General features: G+C 40.2%; 2 protein-coding genes across 4 annotated transcripts in view; both read right to left on the bottom strand.

Moving 5' to 3' along the window:
* Positions 1 to 915: 915 nt before the first annotated feature.
* On the bottom strand, positions 916 to 9,099 carry LOC146271644 (uncharacterized). Of its 3 annotated transcripts, XM_084707052.1 has the most exons (12): positions 8,962 to 9,099; positions 8,395 to 8,597; positions 8,192 to 8,287; positions 8,001 to 8,093; positions 7,809 to 7,919; positions 7,524 to 7,654; positions 4,096 to 4,300; positions 3,910 to 4,002; positions 3,697 to 3,795; positions 3,467 to 3,577; positions 3,207 to 3,336; positions 916 to 3,120 (listed from the first exon to the last, which is right to left on the bottom strand). In XM_084707052.1, exons 1-12 carry the CDS (start codon positions 8,963 to 8,965, stop codon positions 1,226 to 1,228), a joined length of 3,171 nt encoding a protein of 1,056 aa, XP_084563178.1. In that variant the 5' UTR covers positions 8,966 to 9,099; the 3' UTR covers positions 916 to 1,225. The 3 variants fall into 3 exon arrangements, with proteins under 3 accessions (XP_084563178.1, XP_084563176.1, XP_084563177.1); XM_084707050.1 differs by lacking the exons at positions 7,524 to 7,654; positions 7,809 to 7,919; positions 8,001 to 8,093; ... (1 more) ...; positions 8,395 to 8,597; positions 8,962 to 9,099 and adding an exon at positions 5,157 to 5,915 and having other exon boundaries at positions 4,096 to 4,298; XM_084707051.1 differs by lacking the exons at positions 916 to 3,120; positions 3,207 to 3,336; positions 3,467 to 3,577; ... (1 more) ...; positions 3,910 to 4,002; positions 4,096 to 4,300 and adding an exon at positions 5,568 to 7,409 and having other exon boundaries at positions 7,531 to 7,654.
* A 2,573-nt stretch (positions 9,100 to 11,672) lies between these two features.
* Positions 11,673 to 20,710, bottom strand: part of LOC146271643 (sodium channel protein type 2 subunit alpha-like) — a 29,375-nt gene continuing 20,337 nt past the window's right edge. Inside the window, exons 18-27 of the mRNA XM_084707049.1 lie at positions 19,384 to 19,501; positions 19,056 to 19,210; positions 18,635 to 18,808; positions 16,016 to 16,138; positions 15,515 to 15,787; positions 14,826 to 14,879; positions 14,543 to 14,684; positions 14,307 to 14,407; positions 13,874 to 14,144; positions 11,673 to 13,719 (exon numbers count right to left, since the gene is read on the bottom strand). Coding sequence (XP_084563175.1) covers positions 12,476 to 13,719; positions 13,874 to 14,144; positions 14,307 to 14,407; positions 14,543 to 14,684; positions 14,826 to 14,879; positions 15,515 to 15,787; positions 16,016 to 16,138; positions 18,635 to 18,808; positions 19,056 to 19,210; positions 19,384 to 19,501 — 2,655 coding nt within the window. The 3' untranslated portion in view covers positions 11,673 to 12,475. The remainder of the gene's footprint in view (positions 13,720 to 13,873; positions 14,145 to 14,306; positions 14,408 to 14,542; positions 14,685 to 14,825; positions 14,880 to 15,514; positions 15,788 to 16,015; positions 16,139 to 18,634; positions 18,809 to 19,055; positions 19,211 to 19,383; positions 19,502 to 20,710) is intronic.

The raw sequence follows: 20,710 nt of genomic DNA, 5'->3' as shown, positions 1-20,710 counted from the left end.
TATGGAGGAGATTACAGTGTGTATTTCATTAGTTTAAGGGGGTGAGTCAGAGCATGTACATGTTATCAATTAGAATGTGTTGATGTAACTGATGGTTCTAGTTGGGCTCACCAGCCCAGGGCAGAACAACAATAATAATTTTGGGAACATCAAAAGATTGCTAGTTGCACATTCATGACATGCTTTGAGAGTTGATGGAGGAAGTGGAGGAAGAACTCATCAAGACTCTAATGACCTACATGTAAACAATGTTAATAGCAGGAAATACACCACATGAACCTCCAGTGGTCAAAATGTCCAAGCCCCCCGTCCCCATTTTCAAAACTATTTATCTAAACCACTCCCTTGGATTAGAATTTTGCAGTTATCTACTGCCCGCTAGTGGACAATCTCTATAATGGCCTTTCTGGATAAGGTTTCTGCTACCATTGGTATAATACTCAACAGCCCTGTCTTTCTGGACCCTCTATAGTGGGATATGAAAAATATGACAGTCGTTTATTTTGAAAGGAATGGAAAAGTTTATTTGAATACCATGAAAACCAGTATTTTCAAATAGAGGGGTAAACAGGAAATATCAACCCAGCTCCAAGAAAATGTTCTCATTCTTAAAATCCAAAATATTCAAGTAATTCAAAAATGAATATCAGACTGATTTGTACAATTATCATCACTCATGTTTTACCATAGTAAGTGGAACTTTATGGATTGACATCCTTTGTTAATATTTCCACAATAATTTAGGACAAATCTTCAATTTCAAAGTCAATTGTGATATATGTTTCCCCTCATTAATTTCAGGTTTACAGTACAGTGAGAACACGAGTCAGTATGCCTTTTCTCTGCAGCAGTACAGAAGTAGAACGCAACTGAATGAACAGACAATCAAGGACTGTCACGTCCACAGCTGTACACTTGTTTTTTTTTTGGTTTCGCCCAGTCCTAGTGTTTCCCTGTGTCTGTCATTGTCTTCACCTGTGTCTCATTGAGTGGTTTCAGTTCTCATCAGTCTTATCTTGTCCACTTGTGTCTTGTTTGGTTCTGTGTATTTAGGTTCCTGTTTTGTGTCCAGTCTGTGTCTCATCCTTGCACTGCGAGGATCCCGTCTGTTTCAGAGTTAAAAAATAAACCCTTGTTTTGACGCTCTGCCAGGCTACCTCTCCTGCATTTGGGTCCTACCCCACCACCCACCGTAACAAGGACATTTCACAAGGTTTCAAATCAGTCATTGAGCATGAGTCTTTAAGTGCCTTCTCAGGTGATTGAGGCAGGTGTAGGTCTTAGTACAAATCTGACAATGGTATGGTCTAACTCCTGAGTGGTTCAGCATATGTTGTTTCAGCACATTTGCTTCTGTGAAACCTCTCCCACATTCAGGGCAGATGTAGGGGCGCTCCCCAGTATGCACGCGCATGTGCTGCGTTACCTTGCTGGCCATCGTGAATCCTTTGCCACAGACAGTGCATTTGAATGGCCTCTCACCTGTGTGGGTGAGCCTATGGGTCCGCATAGCTCCCATCTGGGAGAAAGCTTTCCCACAGTCTGGACAGACGTGGGGCTTCTCGCCTGTGTGGACCCTCATGTGACTTCTCAAACCTCCTGCTGTGGAGAAACACTGGGAACACTCTGTGCACTGATATGGCCTCTCTCCTGTATGGGTACGTACATGCTGCTTCAGGTCATACCTGTTCCTAAAGCCCCGCCCACAGTGGGGACAGACCTCTGGTTTCTCCTCGCTGTGCCGCAGCTCGTGGTTTGTCAGACATTTCTCGGAAATGAAACTCTTGCCGCATTGGTTGCACTGGTAGGGTTTGTCGTGATCATATCTCTGATGCAACTTCAACTCGCTGATCCCTGGGAAAGTCTCCTCACAGTACCTGCACTTGAAACGGTGGTCTTGGCTGTAAGGTAGCTGGTGTTCGCTCAGCTGGTGGTTCCTCAGTAGGTGGGACATCTGGAAGCTCTTGCCACAGTGTGAACAGTCATAACGTTGGGCCTGTTGTGTACACTGGTGTCTGACCCTGTCATGTAGAGATCTAAAGTTTATCCCACACTTGGTGCATATGTAGGCGGCATTTTTGCACTTCCTCTTCCTGTGCCCAGCCAGGTGGGCGTCTGTTCTGAAGGCTTTCACGCACTGAGAACATTTGTAAGGTTTTACTCCTGTGTGGAATCTTTGGTGGTCCAGAAACTCAAATCGATACCTAAAACACCTCCCACACTGGGGGCAGCTGTGGGCGAATCTCTGTCGTGGATAGACTATTTTTGCTGCATTCTTCGTGGAGGACACTGAAAACGTGGTTGAGAGGGAGGTCGTCTGAGAAACAGGACTTCTCTTGTGTTTAGTGCCAGTCATTGACTTGGCAGCCCCATGACCCATTCCTTTTGACTGAGACGAAGCTTGCTCGTGGCGTCGTTCATGTTTCGCCAGACATTTAGTGGAAATGAAGCTCCTGCCACACTGGCTGCACTGATAGGGTTTGTCATGATCAACCCTCTGGTGGTACTTCAACTCACCAATTCCTGGGAAACCCTCCCCACAATGACTGCACTTGAAGAGACGGTTCTGGGCATGAGTGAGCAGGTGGTCCCTCAGGTTACTTGTCCTTTTGAAGCTCTTTCCACAATGTGGGCAGTCTAGCTTCTTGCCCTGTATTTGTTGCAGGCACTGGTGTCTAAACTTCTCGACAGAAGATCCAAAGCTGCTCCCACATTTAATGCAGAGATAAGCAGCGTTCCGGCATTTTCTTAGCCTGTGACCAGCAAGGGCAGTGGCTGTGGTGAAGGCCCTTCCACACTCTGAGCACTTATAAGGCTTGACTCCTGTGTGGGATCTTTGGTGCTCAAGAAGTTCATACTGATACTTAAATGTCCTCCCACACTGGGGGCACTTGTAGTGGACCTGCTGTCTGACTCGAGGGGATTTAGAAGGTGTGGTACATTCAGTTGAGGTGGAAGGAACTTGAGAACTGATTGACAGTTCATCATCAAGCATCACAGACTGAGGAACGCCATCATTGTCCTCTTCACAGACCCTTTGTTGGTGGGATGAGTTGATAACCTCAAGCGAGGTTGGGAGAGATAAGGAAGATACAATATGATCCTCTGTATTAAAAGGAGCTGAAAATAAAGATGAGAATAAGAGATGAGCACGTGTTCAGGGAGAATAAGAATAACTTAAGTTATGAATAATAATCAGTGCTTACTTGTACTACTCTTGGCCAACTTTCCATGACATTGCTTGTTCTGCAGCAGAAACTTGAGGTCATCCCCATTAGACACACACTGTATGTACTCTTCTAGGACAGAGGGGGCAGCACTGATCCAGGAAGCAGTCTAGGATTTTAAGAAATATATTCATTAAAGTATTTTTACACAATGCAAAATTAAACACTTCTGCTTAGCGTGCAAATTGGAAAGTACTAGGACACAAGAGATCAGATTAACAGTGTTGCAGACTTTATACCTGTTTGAAGTCTGGCACTGGGAGCAGCTCCTCTAGTCTGGAGAAGAACTCATGAACCAGAGTCTGAAGTGCTGTGTCAAAATCTGGCCCGTACTCTACAGGAAACACGTTCTGTGATCATAATAACAATGGGGAGGGTATAGGAAAGGTGTTGATAGAAGTGTTAGGGCAGGTCAATAAAGGGCTCTTGCTCAAAACATGAACCTTTATCAGGTTCAGTGGCATCTTACCTTAAGGAAATGCTCCCTTCCATCAGAGTCCTCGATAAGGCTTTGCACTAGCTTCATGAAGTTAGCCTCAGGTGCTTCAATCACAACTTCATCTGTTTGCTGGATAAGAAACAGATTTTAGTTGGACATTTGACACAGAGTATACACCTAGTACCACATGAAGGGGAATGCTAGCCCTGTTTAAATATTTTCTGTATCATACAACCACCTCACCTCCTCAATGCAAGATGATCGGATTCTGTCGAGGTGAGCTTCAACAGCCTTGAGATCCTCTGGGTGCTCAGAGCGCAACAACTCCAGAGTTGTCTGAAACAGATGTTTGCCAAGTTTGCTCCCATTAATATGTTGTATGTTAAAATGTATCTAAATTGACTCTGGATCATGTGGCCATGCGCTTACCCTTGCTCTCAGCCCAAGAGCCAGCAGCCTCCCCTCCCTTTTACTCAGAAGTTCAGGAACGGCCTCTGTTACAATCGAGACAAACTCCTCCAGCTTCCCATAGTGCTTTATGTTCCTCTGTCGTACCACCTCCCACATCACGGCTGACATAAGTCTCAGAGGTGGAACCAGGAGGCCCAAGGATGACAAGGGTACATGTGGTTCTGTGAGAAGGGAATAGGACATGTTTAATACCTTAGACTTACATATGACTTTGTATGTTTTCAAAGACCTGAATGCCTATGGTTTTTAGAATTGGTGCTTGAGCTTGGAGCATAATAGTGCCATCACATTTCTGCTCTGACAAACAAACATCTAACGTTTGCTGGTAAAACTATATGCCAGACAAAGTAAACAAACTTACAGAGCCATTGCTTCAATCACACCGATTTGAGTTACCTTGCGAGATGGGCTACTTCGCATAATTAGGCAACTAGTATTTTTGCATTCTTGCACCTAAATATCCGTGAAAACGTGGTTGTATTAAGTACAAATATTTATTTTTGTATACACATACCAATAGTTTAGATTAAAAATAAAACGCTCTTCAGCCAAAAATTTAACTAGTGTCGTTTAGATACCCCATCGATTTAAAAAAAAAAGAGTAAGAGAAAATATCTTTAATAAACAAAATGATCAACTTGAAAGCAACAGTCCCATTAAGGCACTGCAGATCTGCAGTGGGACGATGTTGCACAGATGAAGATGGTCTGGCCTATACAAAGCAGGCCAGAGCCATTAGCAGCACATGCTAGCTTGCAAAATGAGAACCATCCTGAGTATTAATAATCAATGCAGTGCATTCATGAAACAAACGTATTGTTGCGTATGGCTTTAAAAAAATAATCTACAGCAATGCACCTACATACAAAGTGCAAGGACGGATGTTTCTAACACGGCTTTATATAACCTGGAACGCACTACGACTCCTTCCGTTCCAAGCATTAGCCCAAGCCGTAGTCCTTTCTGCTAGTGCAAAAATAGTAAGATGGATGGCTATCAATTGAAGCATAAATACATACCCATGTCGCCACTAGTAATTGTATTGTCACAGAACCTGATAAAAGGACAAATTATGTTTCACATGTACACGCTGATTAACACACTTTTCTTAACATATAGTTGCTATCTTGCTACAAGAACTTCAGCCGCCAACTTCCTTCCTAGTCAAGATCCTAGGGTTGCCAGGTTGTGTTTGATTGTAAATCTACCCTGTCATAACAGTAATACAACGCATAAAACACTTTCACAATCTTGACGCTTATGTACAAAGCAAATTGCTTGTGTGACCTTTTCTTAGCAATTTCACCGCAAAGTCCTTAAAGGATATAAAAGTGTCAGCATATGGGGGATCTTGTTCAACTTGGCCACCAAGGGGAAAGAGGGAGAAGAGGAGGGGGGGCACAGTTACACGATACAGTTAGCAATGCGGCTTTTAGGATTTGTTTTATTTCAAAATAAGAGTTTCACAATATCTATGACGATATTAAAATTGGTCCAGAATGTATAAAATAAAAGTATGTACATATTGGGAAACCCAACCACTAACCACAAGTAGCCTTTAACTGAATTCCTTGGTTGCCAAACCATGTTCTCAGCATTGGTGTCAAAGTATTTCAGTGATATGTATCAATATAACATGACAATATGATTCAAGTGAGGGCAAAACGGCCTCAGAGAAACATAGTGAACATACTGCATAGCCTAGTGTCTAATAGAAAAGTAATTTTCCTGACAAGACAACTGACTTCTATAAATGAAACTTTCTTTACTGTTCTATGTATGGGTTTTTAAGTGTCTCTTCAGGTGATTGAGGCAAGTGTAGGTTTTTGTACATACATGGCAAGGATATGGTCTTACTCCTGAGTGGTTTAGCATGTGTTTTTTCAATTCACCCCCACGTGAAAAACCTTTCCCACACTGATGACAGACATAGGGACGTTCTCCAGTATGGACACGCATGTGTAGTGTCACTTTACTGGCCATGGTAAACCCTTTGCCACAGACAGTGCACTTGTATGGCTTCTCTCCCGTGTGCGTGCGCCTGTGGATCTGCAGCTCCCCGGCTGATCGGAATGCCTTCCCACAATCCGTACAAATATAAGGCTTCTCCCCGGTGTGAGTCCGTATGTGTATGTTCAGATTCCCTGACACCGAAAAACGTTTTCCACAGTAGGTGCACTGATATGGTCGCTCTCCAGTATGAGTACGCATGTGGAGATTCAGGTCATATTTATTCTTGAAAGCCTTTCCACACCGCGGACACACTTGGGATCTCTGCTGGCCGTGACGCTTTTCATGGCCTACCAAACAGGCTGTGGAACTGAAGAACTTTCCACACTGGTTGCATTGGTACGCTTTGTCTACCTGATGAATCCTCTGGTGAGCTCTTAACTCACTCATCCTGGGGAAGCCTTCCCCACATTGTCGACACTTCAGAAGACGGTCTCCGGTATGAGTCTGCTGGTGCTTTCCAAGCATGTAAAACTTCTTGAAGCTCTTTCCACACTGTGAACAGTCAAACCTTTGGTCCTTGGGCATCTCCGGGCACTGGTGTCTGAACTTCTCCTGAATAGATTCAAAACTGCTCCCGCATTTGATACAGATATATGCTGCATTGGTGCACTGTGACCTCCTGTGAGACGACAGATCGGATGTTCTTCTGAAGGCCTTCCCACACTGGGAGCACTTGTAGGGGTTCTCTCCAGTGTGGAGTCTCTGGTGCTCGAGAAGTTCATAGCGATAAATGAAACACCTCCCACACTGACTGCATTTATGGGCCACTCGTCGCCGTGGATGGCCTGCTGTGGTGGAACTGGAGGCAAGGCTTTCCATTGAAGTGGAGGGACCTTGCAAGATGGCAGACAATTCATCGTCGGGCATTAAAGTCTGTGTAGCAGTAACGCTTGTCCTCTGTGCTTCTCCAACCGTAGGTTCAGAAATGCTGTTTGAAGCTTCTCCTTCAATCTCAGGCTTCCATCCTAGACTCTGTACCTTTTCCCCTGCCTCTACCTGGATATCAGTCCTTCTCGAGTCTCCTTGGCTTTCTTCCATCTCTGTCTGGATTACATTGTCATCTAAAATTGGTTTCAGCTGAGAACACAGGTCATGATGGTTGTCAGTTACAGTCCCCAAATCCATTGTCCTGGGGCTTTCATAGTCAGGGCAAGTTTCCAATTCATCATCACTGATTATCTGTTGGGAGGCATCTATCTCTCTGAGTGAGAGTGGGAGGGACAAGGAAGCAAAGAGGCCATAATCTGATGATGAGGCAACTGCGCAGCAGGACCATGAAAAGAGAAAATTGAGAGGATTTAGCATTTTAAATATATACATTTAAGAACAATAACTGATATATTTATTTATTGATTAATTTAGAGCATATTGATGACAAACCATTCTTGGCCAAATTCCCATGACATTGTTTGGTTTGAAGTAGCAATTTGAGGTCATCTTCATTGGAGACACACTGCATGTATTCCTCTAGGACAGAGGGGGCAGTACTGATCCAGGAAGCAGTCTGAAAAAAAAGGAAATCACATTTGTAGCAAAAAAGTCAAAAAAGCTTGAAGGTTATTTTGAATGATGTTGACTGTAGTTCATCCATAATTCAGAAAACGAATTGAGCTGAATTGTTTGCTTCTCAGGATCCCTGACACAAGAGGTGTTTGTACCCTTTTGAAATCGGGTACTGGCAGCAGCTCCTCCAGTCTAGAGAAAAAGTCATGGACCAGTGCTTGAAGTGCTGTATCAAAATCTGGACCATAGTCCACAGGAAACACATTCTGTTGGTTAAATTGAGAAAGAAGATTAGACAAAGTAAACAACATTTACATTTCTAAAAATGTGCATGAGCAGTGAAGCACCTTGAAAAAGTGTTTCCTGCCATCTGGGTCTTCCAGAAGGCTTTGAACCAGCCTCACAAAGTTCAGCTCAGGATCCCCCATTTCTGCATCAGCCTAAAACAGAAGAGACTCAGAATAAAGCCAACTAAACATCTCACAGTCAGAACCTTCTCTGAATTTTGAGTACTTGTTTCAGTTTATAGGCTATTTACCTGTTGTATACAAGATGATGGCTTTTGCATTTTGTCAAGGTGACATTTAACAGTTTTGATCTTTGGATGCTCAGCCCGTAGTAAATCTAGAGTGATCTGAAACAAGAATAGACCGGGTTATTTAACATACTTCAGCAGTCGATTACAAATCTAAAAAAGACTAAGCATCAATGAGACCACCAATGCATCTTAAAATGACTAACCTTTGCTCTTAACCCAAGAGCAAGCAGTCTCTTTTGTCGGTTACTTAGAAGCTCTGGAATAGCCTCTGTTACTAAGGATACAAACTCTTCCAGCTTCCCATAGTGCTTTATGTTCCTTTGTCTAACCACCTCCCACATGACGGCTGACATAAGTCTCAGTGGTGGAACCAGGAGGCCCAAGGATGACAGAGGAAAAGGAGATTCTGTGGATTACATTTACAACCAAAGGACGATACATCAACAATATGACAGCAAAGCTTATATTTCCAACAACGAATTAATCTAGGTATGGGTAGCCTACTATCTTTATGTGAAACTCATGTTTAAAAACAATTTCTCCAATCACAAGCTGGCAAACTTGATAATATTAGCGTTACCCCAACAATTCTACACAATCTCTGCCACTGACTAAAAGCCAACCAGAGTACCTTTTTTCCCGAGAGCGGAAGAATGTCTGGGCTACTAGCCAGTACTAGCAGCTCAACAAGCGTCTCAAAGCATGTCTTTAGGTTATGAGAATACTCTTCTATATTCTGTGCTTACATAGGTTGGCAAACTAGTACATACCCATTTTGCTTCGCCAAAGAGTGCCTGCAGTATAAGGATGAATACACTTGAAATGTATCAACAATGATAAAAAGCCTTAGCTTTAAAGCACATCTCTACCTCTACACAGATGCACAGCTGAATCTGAACAGTTCCGGGTCTTCCAATGTTTCGACGTCAAAATAAAAGTCCGAATGACAAAAAGGTTTCCCAATTCCCAAGTACCCAATGTAGTTCTCAGTAAACAATTAATTAAAAGGACACTATCATTAATTAAGTTAGAAATGTATTAACTGAAATTCAAAAACTTTTTTTTTACTGTCTTGAGTTGCATCATATCCAATCTGTCAAATGAAAAACTGATCAAGGTTATACAGTTCCTGCTCTGAGAACTATGATAACGAACTGTCCCTACATCTACATCTGTTCACTTGGTAAATAGATTATTGTTTGTATATGCACAAACTGCCAGTGGGAGGCAGTGCACTTCCCCTGGAAACACTATCTATCAGTAAAGGGGAAAGCATGCTAGACGTAATTAGATGGTGCCTTGCCAAACCATCTGGGCAGTGTTTGCCCACCGTGACTAAGTAAATCCCTTGCTCCCCCTTTCTCTCTCCCTCTCCATCACTTGGTTTTATTTGCGACAGACGGGCTCTGGCCTGAGAATAAAAGCGTAATTTCCTTTTTTTTATTGTCAGCAACTCTGCCATTTTACGTTGATGTCTATTATCATGTCTATGACATTTCTGAACTGCTTTGATTTGGGAGGGCCATTGTACACGTACAACTGAAAACTGAAAAGGCCTCTAAAAACTTAAATCCAGAAAGTATAAAAGAAGAATGCACAGGACGAAATAAATGTTTCTGTAGTCTGAGAAATGTAGATAGCACAAGTGCATACATAGTTCATGTAGTATGGTAGTTGTCCTCTAATAGAAATGGACCTAATGGTTTCAGAGTGACTCTGGGGCTTAACCCGGCTTCTCTCTACTTATCATACATCATGAGCCAAGAGACTCATGTTTTCATTTATATTTTCAATGATCATTTATGGAGAAAAAAAACAAAACTTGACTTCAGAGCAAACTGCACTTTTTTTTATATTTTTTTAATGGTGGTTTAAAAGGAACGCAATTGTTCTGTAGTGATGATTTAAATTAAATAGAGACTAATGTGTACATAATCCTTTTGTAAAACAAGCATAGGGCCTATCTTTTGTATCATGATAGCTCAGCAATGTATTTATCTGTATATAGTGAAAATAAATTGAAAATGTACTGTTGAACCATGTGATGTTGCATTTCAGTAATGACAAATAATGCTTTTTAAATCTTTTTTATGTTTTCTCCCTGAGGCATTAATCCCTGCCACATGTCAAATGCTTAAATATCAGATCAATTACCAAGTCACTTTCATTCAATTCAACATTGTCCCTTTTATTTCATGCACAAACCCAAATTAAATTCAAAGCATCAAAGCATCTGTCTGTAATGAAGCTTGATGAAAAAGTATGATGTGTGTATGGTGTGGGTAAGATAATTTATGTTGGTGTGTGTAAGTAAGAGAGTGTGTGTAATTAAAACAAGTGTTTTTTTTACACAGATTATCCCTCTATCCCAGCTGGTCAGAGTTGGATTTGACCACCCTCACTACCCGGGAAGAGGAAATCTCTCCGGGGCTAAATCCAAATTGGCTCCCTTGGTGAATATTTTGTCTAACCCCCAAAATGCACTTGCTTTGTAAAGTCAGTATTGTATGTTACAATATTTCTTTATTTTGCAAGTAGGTAAGGTATGATAAGATGATGGAAAAAGTAACATGAAGAAAGTAATCATAACCAATCTTAGTTTTATGTTATGCCAGGTTACTTTGCGTTGTCTTGTCCTCATTTCAGTGCCCAGTCTGACCTTGTGTCGTACTCTGCATCTGACAATAAAAGACTTGAACCAATCTACGTTACTGTAAGTAGCCATTGGTTCTCTGTGTGTGTGAGCATGCATGTGTGTTTATCCATGTGTTCGAGCTTTCTCACTTTTCCTTGATTTATTGTTTTAACATGTGCTTTAGAAAGGCCCCTTGTCTCTGCATTTTAAGATGAAATATTTAGCTCCAGGGAGTTCCACTTAACATGAATGTGAACTTCTTTTCTAATGCAACTTTGAATATAAACTCTACATTTGAGTATTTTCTTCATTATAATCTGATACAAGCATTAAACTTGCAAGGAAAGTCCACTACAGTAGAGAGTGAGTTAGGTCACAGCTATCTGGCCGAGTCCATACAGTCAGAGTAAAGGATTTAACAGTGTCGTAACCCTCCTTTCTAGTAGGATGAGGTCACAGCCGCCAACAGGTTTTTCATATAAAAGTTGCATCATTTGAACTTGAATGATGCGTGATAACAGGAATGGGGAGCTATCTATCCAACATCTGCTGCAGACACCCTTTTGAAATGTTTTTACGGCAGTATAGAACATAAATATTAGTAGATGTGCATTGGTTTTTATTACAAAGTTAAAAAGCCACGAATGTCAATGCACTGTTACACTACACATTGGGCTCCACGTTTACATTCAATAAATTAAACGCGGAATAACACCTTCATGTTAACTACTTCTAGTGTAATTTAGAGAACTATTTGATATACTAATCCATAAATGACCTAGTTAAATGTAATTTGGAAAACATCTCCCATATAAAAGAATGAATACAGTATTCACATAACTCTCTATGTTCCTTTAATTTGGTGGCATACCATTGAAATATTCTTAAAATATATGTACATTACAAAAGTTATATACAAATTAGTTTTACATATATGACCCCATAAACCTTTAAACATATTATTTAAAAGACAGCTTGAGGTGCATCCATGCTATTCCAATCCATCAAATCAAATTAATTGGTAAAGGGGATTTCAAAGTGTGCAGAAGACAAGTCATCACAAATCAGGCACATGATGCTGGAATTACTACGCAGACCTTCATCATCACTATCTGGGATGTTTTGGAATATTTCAAATCAGGATTAAATGAATTTAAATGCTAGTTTCAATCCAAATGTGTAACCCAACTTTTCATGAGAATGTTCTACAAATGTTGTGTCACACAGAAAATACTAAATACGTTTTCATAAAATGTTCAAACATTTGTGTCATTTAGCTAGCTGCCATTTATCTGACATACATCACCTGAAACCCACATGCATTACTATTTGATTCATTGTCATTGTGCTTCTTGTACTGTAGCAAAAAGATTGTCCAATCGCGTCCTCTTTAAAATAAAAGGTTGTCAGTTAAAATCAGTGCATAACTTTCTATATATTTTCATTTATATTTTAGGTGTAACATTTGGATATAAAGATGTCGGACACACTTAGATTTTGCGAAGGTATATATACCTCATTAACACATTATGATTGTATACTGGAAATTTACTAAAATCAAAAACATTTTATCACAAGTTTTCTGGGAGCCATTTTTTTATTTTTACTTTGTTTAAAAAAGACCTAAATACTATAAAAATATTAATGTCTTAAAGAAATGTTTCCTCATATAATTCAGATGAAGGTCCCGGCTCCCCTGGCTCAGAGTGTCTTGAGACGGGTCTTTCTATTTGAGAGAGGTCACTTGCGACCCTAGTCACACTGTCATAAGATGGTGGCAATGAGGACAGTGTTCCCTCCATTACCTCCACAACATCTACCTCTCCTGTCCCATAATGTTCTTTTATCATGGAGGCTATAAGGCCCTCCTTCTCTGGAGCAATCTCCACATCAACCACATGCTCCTTGTTGATTTGTCTGTACAGAAAAGAGGCTTGTTTCATCTGTCGCCGAACCAGATGCCTCCTGTAACATCTCTGGATGATGGTGGCTGATACTTCTTCCTGTTTACGCCGCAGTGTGGAGGTGATGGGCTCGTGGGAGATCTTGGACGGATTGGCCATCATGAATTTCTCCTCCATTTGCTGCTTTAGAGCATCCATCTCACCAGACTCTCCCAGGACGCGCTTGGTGAAGGCAAACAGGATGTCCAGGCAGTGGATCTTGTCCCCACTGACCATGGGGAGGTCCATGGAGATCAATTTGATTTTATTGGGTTTAGCAATCCGCAGTGGTTCTGACAGATTGTCAGCAAAATTTGAAAGCTTGGAAAATTCGATGAACTGAGAGGCTTCTGCATCAAATTTCTCCCACACCTCGTAGAACATCTCAAAATCATCTTCACTGAGAGGTTCTGTGCTTTCCTCTGTGGCTACGCTGAAGTTTTCCAGAATGATAGCTATATACATGTTCACTACAATGAGGAAGGAGATGATTATGTAACTGACGAAGAAAGCAATTCCTACAGAAGGGTTACCACAGTTCCCCTTTGCATTCGTACCGGTGTTGACAAAGTCTAGTTCACATTCCTCTGGGGAGTTAGCCATTATAGGACTGAGCAGGTTGTCCCACCCCGCCGAGGTGCTTATCTGGAAGAGGCAAATCATACTATTCCCAAACGTTTCAAAGTTGAACATGTCATCAATCCCGTCTTGCTTTTTCACATAAGCAAAGTTTGCCATACCGAATATAGCATATATGAACATGACAAGGAAAAGCAGGAGGCCAATGTTAAACAATGCTGGCATGGACATCATTAAGGCAAACAGTAAAGTCCTTATTCCTTTGGCTCCACGTATAAGTCGAAGTACACGTCCTATCCTTGCCAGTCTGATTACTCGAAACAGAGTTGGAGACACAAAGTATTTCTCGATGATGTCAGCTAAGACAATACCTGCAAAAATAAATATCAAGTCAGAAAGTTAGCATCTTGAATTTGTTTCTTCGCTAATATTAAATGAACTAAGAAACCATTCACTGAACATTCAGTGGGGATAAACCCAGGAATCCAATCCCATTACTTGAGCAAATCAATTGTATCCACCTACCCACAATGGAGAGGATTATCACCACAAAGTCAAAGATATTCCAGCCAACTGTGAAGAAGTAGCAGCGGAGGGCAAAAATCTTGATGAGGCATTCACTGGTGAAGATGAAGATAAAGACCAGGTTGATCTTGTTGAGGATGGACTCCATACGTTCTGACTGCTCATTCGTCTCCACCATCATGGTCACCATGTTGACAATGATGAGCATCATGATTATTATGTCGAAGGCTTGCTTGGCCACCAGGTCAAAGAAGAAGCCTTGAACCACATTCTAGGATTGATAAATACAGAAATTGTAATTAGTGCGCATAAGTATGATTACTCCCCATGTAGACTTTATTGTTATACAGTGTACGGATGATACTATATTTATATTCACAAACATGTCATATTCATATAAATACATATCATGGTTGTTGGAACATATCATCACCATGGGTCTTGGAATAGGCTTTTGGGGCTTTTTAGATCCTAGTTTTTTCATCGCATTGTAGTACTTTTTCTGTTCTTCAGTCATGAAAATATCTTGTCCCCCTAAGTATAATAGATCCAGTCAACATTATTTTATAGTGACATCAACAGAAACATTTTCAACAAGATTTGTACACACAAGAATGGGACACACTCGAAAATTGTTGTAGTGAATAAAGTATGTTGCAGTAAGTATACTTATCTTTCTTTTTTGCTGGTTAAAGTTGTCAATGATGACACCAATGAAAAGATTTAAGGTGAAAAAGGAGCCAAAGATGATGAAGATGACAAAGTATAAGTACATATAGAGGTTGATCTCTCTAATGGGTTGTTCTTCCACCTGTAAACAAAGACAGTTATTAGAAACTATTCACACAAAAAATATATTGTTGTGAATTCCATTTTGTTAGTAGAATTAATAATATTTTGGTCAATTATGTCTTCAAAGTTGCATAAAACAACTGCATATAGGAGTACTCACGCCTCGTGAATCAACAGCTGCATGCATTATTTCCATCCATCCTTTAAATGTTGCCTGAGATATACATAATCAATGGTTTAGCATTATTGAATTGTAGTCAATTCAATAATGTATTTTAATAGGAAAAGTAGTGAACATTCTTTACGATCAACGACTTTCTACAATTACATGCAATCTCTAAGATTTATTAAGTTTGTCAAATTTGATCACTTAAGATAACATCTTGCTTATTGATTTACAATCAATATAGTTCAGACATTCATTTAAGCCAATTGGTGCCTCATTCAAATATAGTACTGTTATTTAATGAACCTTTATTTTGAAATACTTGCATTTATTTCTTGCAATTTCCAAATAGACTCACATATTGTATAAGTAAGAGGCTTGGAGGTCAGGAGTAATAAAAGCTAGTCTATAGTCGGCTTTTATGAATCTATGGAGACAGCCTATTTCAGGAAACAAATGAAAGGTTTGTGTCAAGTGAGGTCAGAATGACAACTGAGTGAACAGTGAAAAAAACCTTGTTGCTTGGTTACCACACCAGATAATTCAAGTGGTATCCTTCAAGAGAACAAGGATCTGGTAATGGGCTTTAGTTAAAAATAGAGCTAAATGGTTGATTGATGAACTCATGGTACATACACATTTTTAACTTTAGAAAGAATGCTAATACCACAAAAGGAACTTACCACTTGCAGCAGTGAGAGGTAGCCGAGTCCGACGTTGTCGAAGTTTACCTTCACCTTAGTCCAGTAGAACTGGGTATCATTCATGGCTAAGCAATCGGACTTGTTGTTCACTAAGGAAGCGTTGTGGATGAATCCAGTTCGGTTTACACACTTGCCAAACTTTCCAGCAAACAGGTTGACCCCCATGATGCTGAAGATGAGCCAGAAGATGAGACACACCAGCAGCACGTTCATGATGGAAGGGATGGCCCCAATGAGGGCGTTTACAACCACCTACAAGCCAAGAAAGTCACAGTCTTATGGAATGTCAATTATAAGCTCTCACGGCAAAAAACATAATGTGAATACTGTGGTCCAGCCACCATCCTTTAATCCACCAATCGCTCACAATACACAAGTCAAGTAAATGATCAAGTTGATAATTATTATTCATCAATGGCAACATTTTGGATAAACAGGACTTTTTTTTAATTAAAAGGGGCCATCCAAAAAATGTCTTACACGCATGCCCTCAAATCTGGATAGGGCTCTCAGCGGTCTTAGAGCTCGGAGCGTCCTCAGAGACTTGATTGCGGTAAAATCTGAATATCCAAGTGAGTTTGCTACCAAGCTTATCAAGGATACCTATGGAGACACAGAGATACATGTATTAGCTTTGTAATTGTTAAACTCACACACTGCAATTTTCATGTACCAAAGTGCATTCCAGGGCATCCCAATAATACCCTTGCAGAAAGAGCAACAATGTCCTGCGATAGAGAATTAGAGGAGCTTAAAGTGGGCTTAAGGAAAAAATGTTTAATCATAGAGCATTATATCTTTCCTTCAGATACAGAACACACCTAAGCATACATAAGCAACAATTCTTTGTAAAACAAGAACATTTCAAAATTGACATTTGTTTCAGTAGTACTCACTGGCCATGGCCACCTAAACTTTAGAACATAACATTCTCTCCATAGAACCTAACATTTAATAATCAAATTATCAATACATATATATTTTTTTTATGCAGTTTATGATCCTTTTTTAAGAAGCCTACTGTGGCATTTTTTTATACTTTGGGACATTCTACAGATAGGAACACAATTTATCAATTTGAAATTTAGCTTTTTAAAATTGTGCTGTTGATGTTTTATCAAGTTTAGACTTCCACTCTATTCTACATCCAAAACAAAACAGAATGGTATTCCACTGTTGAATGGCCCTTGAGTGAAAGCTATGATTGAAAATGACATTACATCTATGGATAGTTCTGAGTAAATATGGCTGGAATGAATTAAAGACACAAACAAGTATCTATATATGTACAATGAATATGCACATGCATACATACTCAGCTATATATGTATATGAAATATGCATATATATGAAATAGAGGGAGGTTTTATAAAGAATGGTTAAACTATTTCCAATATATATTTTTATAACAACTGTTTATCATCCAATTTGTATCCATGACCTAAATATTTCAATTTTTAAATTTAGTCCCAAAAATCTGTATTTCTTTATAAAAGTAGATTTTGATGGTTGTTCCAATATATCTAAAGAAGATACTCTGATTATCTAAATGCAAATAAAGATATGTCTTTGGGTCAAAAAAGTCCAACATAAACAATATTAAAACCTCATAAAAACATGAAATAAGCTGATACACAAAGTGTTTAACAGTCAGTGGATCTCTTTCAACCAATAGCTTTGCAATCAATAGCTGCAAATCCCCCAGAGACCACTAATACCGTCAACTGCTGAACTCGACTAGCCAGTTTATTATGTAATTTGATGAACCTCTCCTGACATCATACTCCATATAGACCATTTGCCCCATTTTGCAACACACTGACATACATACAGTACATGTATGAACTAACAAATAAGACCTACATGACTAGCAGGATAATTACTACCAAAAAGCGACATTTTGGACCAAAACAACTTGATGCCTACAAAAGCTAATGAATTTTAAAAACAACTGATCTTCTCTAGATAATCCCTTTGAATACATGGTAGTGCAGTTGTATAGGATATAAAAGCCAAGGTCGTTAATAAATTGAAAGGAATCAGGAGTGAAAACAATGACACATACGCTTTTGCGGATAGCTAAATTGGTCTAAAAACAAAAAGAAATAGACGGTGGCTTTTGATATCGCAACGTTGCACACTTACAAGTGAGGAAACACAGAAGCGTTTGTGATGCAATGTAGTTTTTCTGGTTCTGGAGTCCATACTCACCTGAGACCTGACAACTATGACTTACCCTAGCAATAGAGGAGTCTGTAGCAATCTGTGTATTAGCGGACGAAATCAGAAGGAGTAAGGTCAGGGCATGGATATGCAGCCCTTTGGTGCATTAGTCTATTTCTAATTGGTGGTTAAAGGGTTCCCCACTTCATAGTGGTAGAGATGCATTCTGTTTATTGCCTCTGGATCAGTTTATCATCAGTCCTAAGCAATCTTAAAGTGATGTTAATATCCAAAGCTGACTACATATATTATCCTAAAGTAAAATGAGCTGTATAATATATAGTTTCCCATTGACGGTTGTACAGATTCTTTATCAGGTTTGAGTTACCTCACACGCAACAGTATGAGCCAGGTTAAAATGTGAAGTCATGTATCAAGTACAAAGCACTATAGAGCATATTATACCCACTGCAAAATGTAGAAATTTAGTGTTTACAGCCACAGGTTCACTCACTTAAGCGGTGTAGGACACAGCAGAACAACACATCACAAGCACACATATACACACCACAGCTATCTAAGCAAAACCACACACTCCAAGATAACACACCAAAGATCAACCTTTATAATCACTGCCAGAAAGACCAACCAGGACTGTCAGTGCCCACTGCTCACACCTACTTGTACCTCAACAATCAAAAGCTTCCACATGCTCTGTGATGAATTCACTGCAAATTCACTGCAAAGCCTGAAGTCGTCCTAGAGTGGTACAACTGTAGAATATCAAACTGTGTTTGGTTGTCAGATTGGTTATTCCATTGTGGAGACTCTCATTTTATCTTCTTAAAAAGCCACAGATAACACACATAATCCTCACTGTGGAGTTTATAATAGGTATGGCATAACAGTGTACATGGTAATGTGTAGTTCACTTACATCCACAATAAGGAAATCCAGCCAGCACCAGTAGTTGGTGAAATACTTCTTGAAGCCGTAGGCTATCCACTTCAGAAACATTTCCAGGACGAAGATGTAGGAGAACACCCTGTCAGCATATTCCAGCACCACCTTCACTACTTTCCTTTTTTCAATGTAAATATCCTCAAACGCCTACACAACAGCAGAGGGGGGATAAAAGCAGCATAACTTTACCTAAGCATGAAAATCTGTATGTTATTTGTTATAAAAAAGTATGTTTCTGAAATGTTAACGAGGCTAACTGCATACTGCATTGAGACTTGAGATTTTCAGTTGAGCAACAGCACGTGTAATCCTCACACTGTGGCCGTGAGATGACCACGAACAGGGGCCATGGGTGAGGGGTGAGAAGTCATAGGTCAGGGTAAATCAGCCTTACCAGTGCCCCGCTACTAAGCAGGATCATGAATATGATGAACGTCTCGAACCAGCTGTGTTCTACAATCTGGTAGCAGGTCTTCCTCAATCTCCACCAGGCCTGGCCTAGGCCCTGTGTGGTGTTGATCTCACAGCATTTGCAGTGCCTCACACAGACTGAGACAGACAGACAGGCAGACAGAAACAGACACACATTCAGTAACATATCGCTATGGTTTAAAATAAAACAACAGTACACTGATAGTATTTACTGGTTTAAAAAGAAAGCGTTGCTAGACCAACACAACTTATTACAAACATCTACACAGCTCGCTGCAGTGGGTACACACATTCAGGAAAGCAGTCCTCTGGGTCCATTAGTTCCTCTGCCAGCTCCGAGAACTCATCCTCCTCCTCCCCTGGCTTCCTCAGGTCCACTGTGCTGCCCTCCGATAGGCTGACCTTTTCCTGAGACAGAAATAAGGACATAGTTAGTATGGATGCCAATGACTTGGCTTCCGTTAAGAGTGAAATAATGTCCCATATGTTTCTATGGTGATCCTGTATAGGACTAATACATTACTGTTACTGTATATGTCTTTACAGTATACCGTATATACTGATATATACAAATATCTAGCATACACTGCTGTTATAAATGTCTATACAGAATACCTTACTGTAAAATGTGTCTATACAACACACATGCACCAAGTGATTGTCAACCGTAATGCTTCAAGCTGACAGCAATATGGCTTAAATCTCCATGTCATGTCCGAATTCAATTCAACAGTGTGGGGTTTGAGCTATTCTATGCCCTTTGCTATTGCCTGGAAGTATTAGTGCAATTTTGATGAGATTTTCCATGTGTAGTAATGGCAGCATATTTAACACGATTTACTGGGATTATTGGAAAAGAGGTGCCGCATCAATCCAATAAACTAAATCCAGCATTAAAGAATGTGTACATGGCTAAGAGATTGGATTATGATCATCATCATTCTTAGGTTGCGTGATGATGAGTAGAGGAAATCAGACAGTATATGAAGAGTCAACATTACATTTAATAGCAGGATCACTGATGGGTTTACCTATTGACGTCATCCACTGACTACATACAAACAACACTCAGATCAGCACACCACACAAATAATAAGACAACATGAAATGAGATTTGTTCAAACAGACAAGATCAGTATATAGAGTAATACAAATGCATGTAATCTAATCATATTCAATAAATACAAAAACAAAAATGAAATTGTTTTTTGATGGTGCTTTTCCAGTGTTTTAAAGCTATTCATGTGTGAGGGACATTTTGAACCGCATTGCAGCATTTATGCTTAGTTAAGTTAAGCGGTTGGATAGCTGGATACAACATTTTTCAATACCTTAATTGTGGTGGAGTGTGCGGGGAAAACCAAGAAATGAGAGACAAAGCCAGACTACTGCCCAGCCAAGCCCCGTCACACCTTGTCCTATCCTGCCCAACCCAACCCAACCCCACACAGCCCAGCCCCACACAGCTCAACCCAGCCCCACACATCCCAGCCTTGCCCTGCCCGCCTGCCCAGCACAGCGTCACAAAGGCCAGCCCAGCACAGCTGTGTCCTGCCCAACCTTTGTCCAGCCCAGTACAGCCCTAGCAAGCTCCGCCCATCCTTGCACAGACAAGCC

Source organism: Hypomesus nipponensis, chromosome 10, assembly GCF_054491055.1.
Source record: "Hypomesus nipponensis isolate SF chromosome 10, ASM5449105v1, whole genome shotgun sequence".
Classification (NCBI taxonomy): domain Eukaryota; kingdom Metazoa; phylum Chordata; class Actinopteri; order Osmeriformes; family Osmeridae; genus Hypomesus; species Hypomesus nipponensis.
This window is presented reverse-complemented; position numbering and strand designations above follow the sequence as displayed.

Excerpts from the sequence above, each read along its gene's own strand:
- LOC146271644 (XM_084707052.1), bottom strand. Across the intron at positions 7,920-8,000 it reads GCAGGAAACACTTTTTCAAG|AATGTGTTTCCTGTGGACTA; the intron begins GTGCTTCACTGC and ends TTTAACCAACAG. Across the intron at positions 3,796-3,909 it reads GATCATCTTGCATTGAGGAG|CAAACAGATGAAGTTGTGAT; the intron begins GTGAGGTGGTTG and ends TTTCTTATCCAG.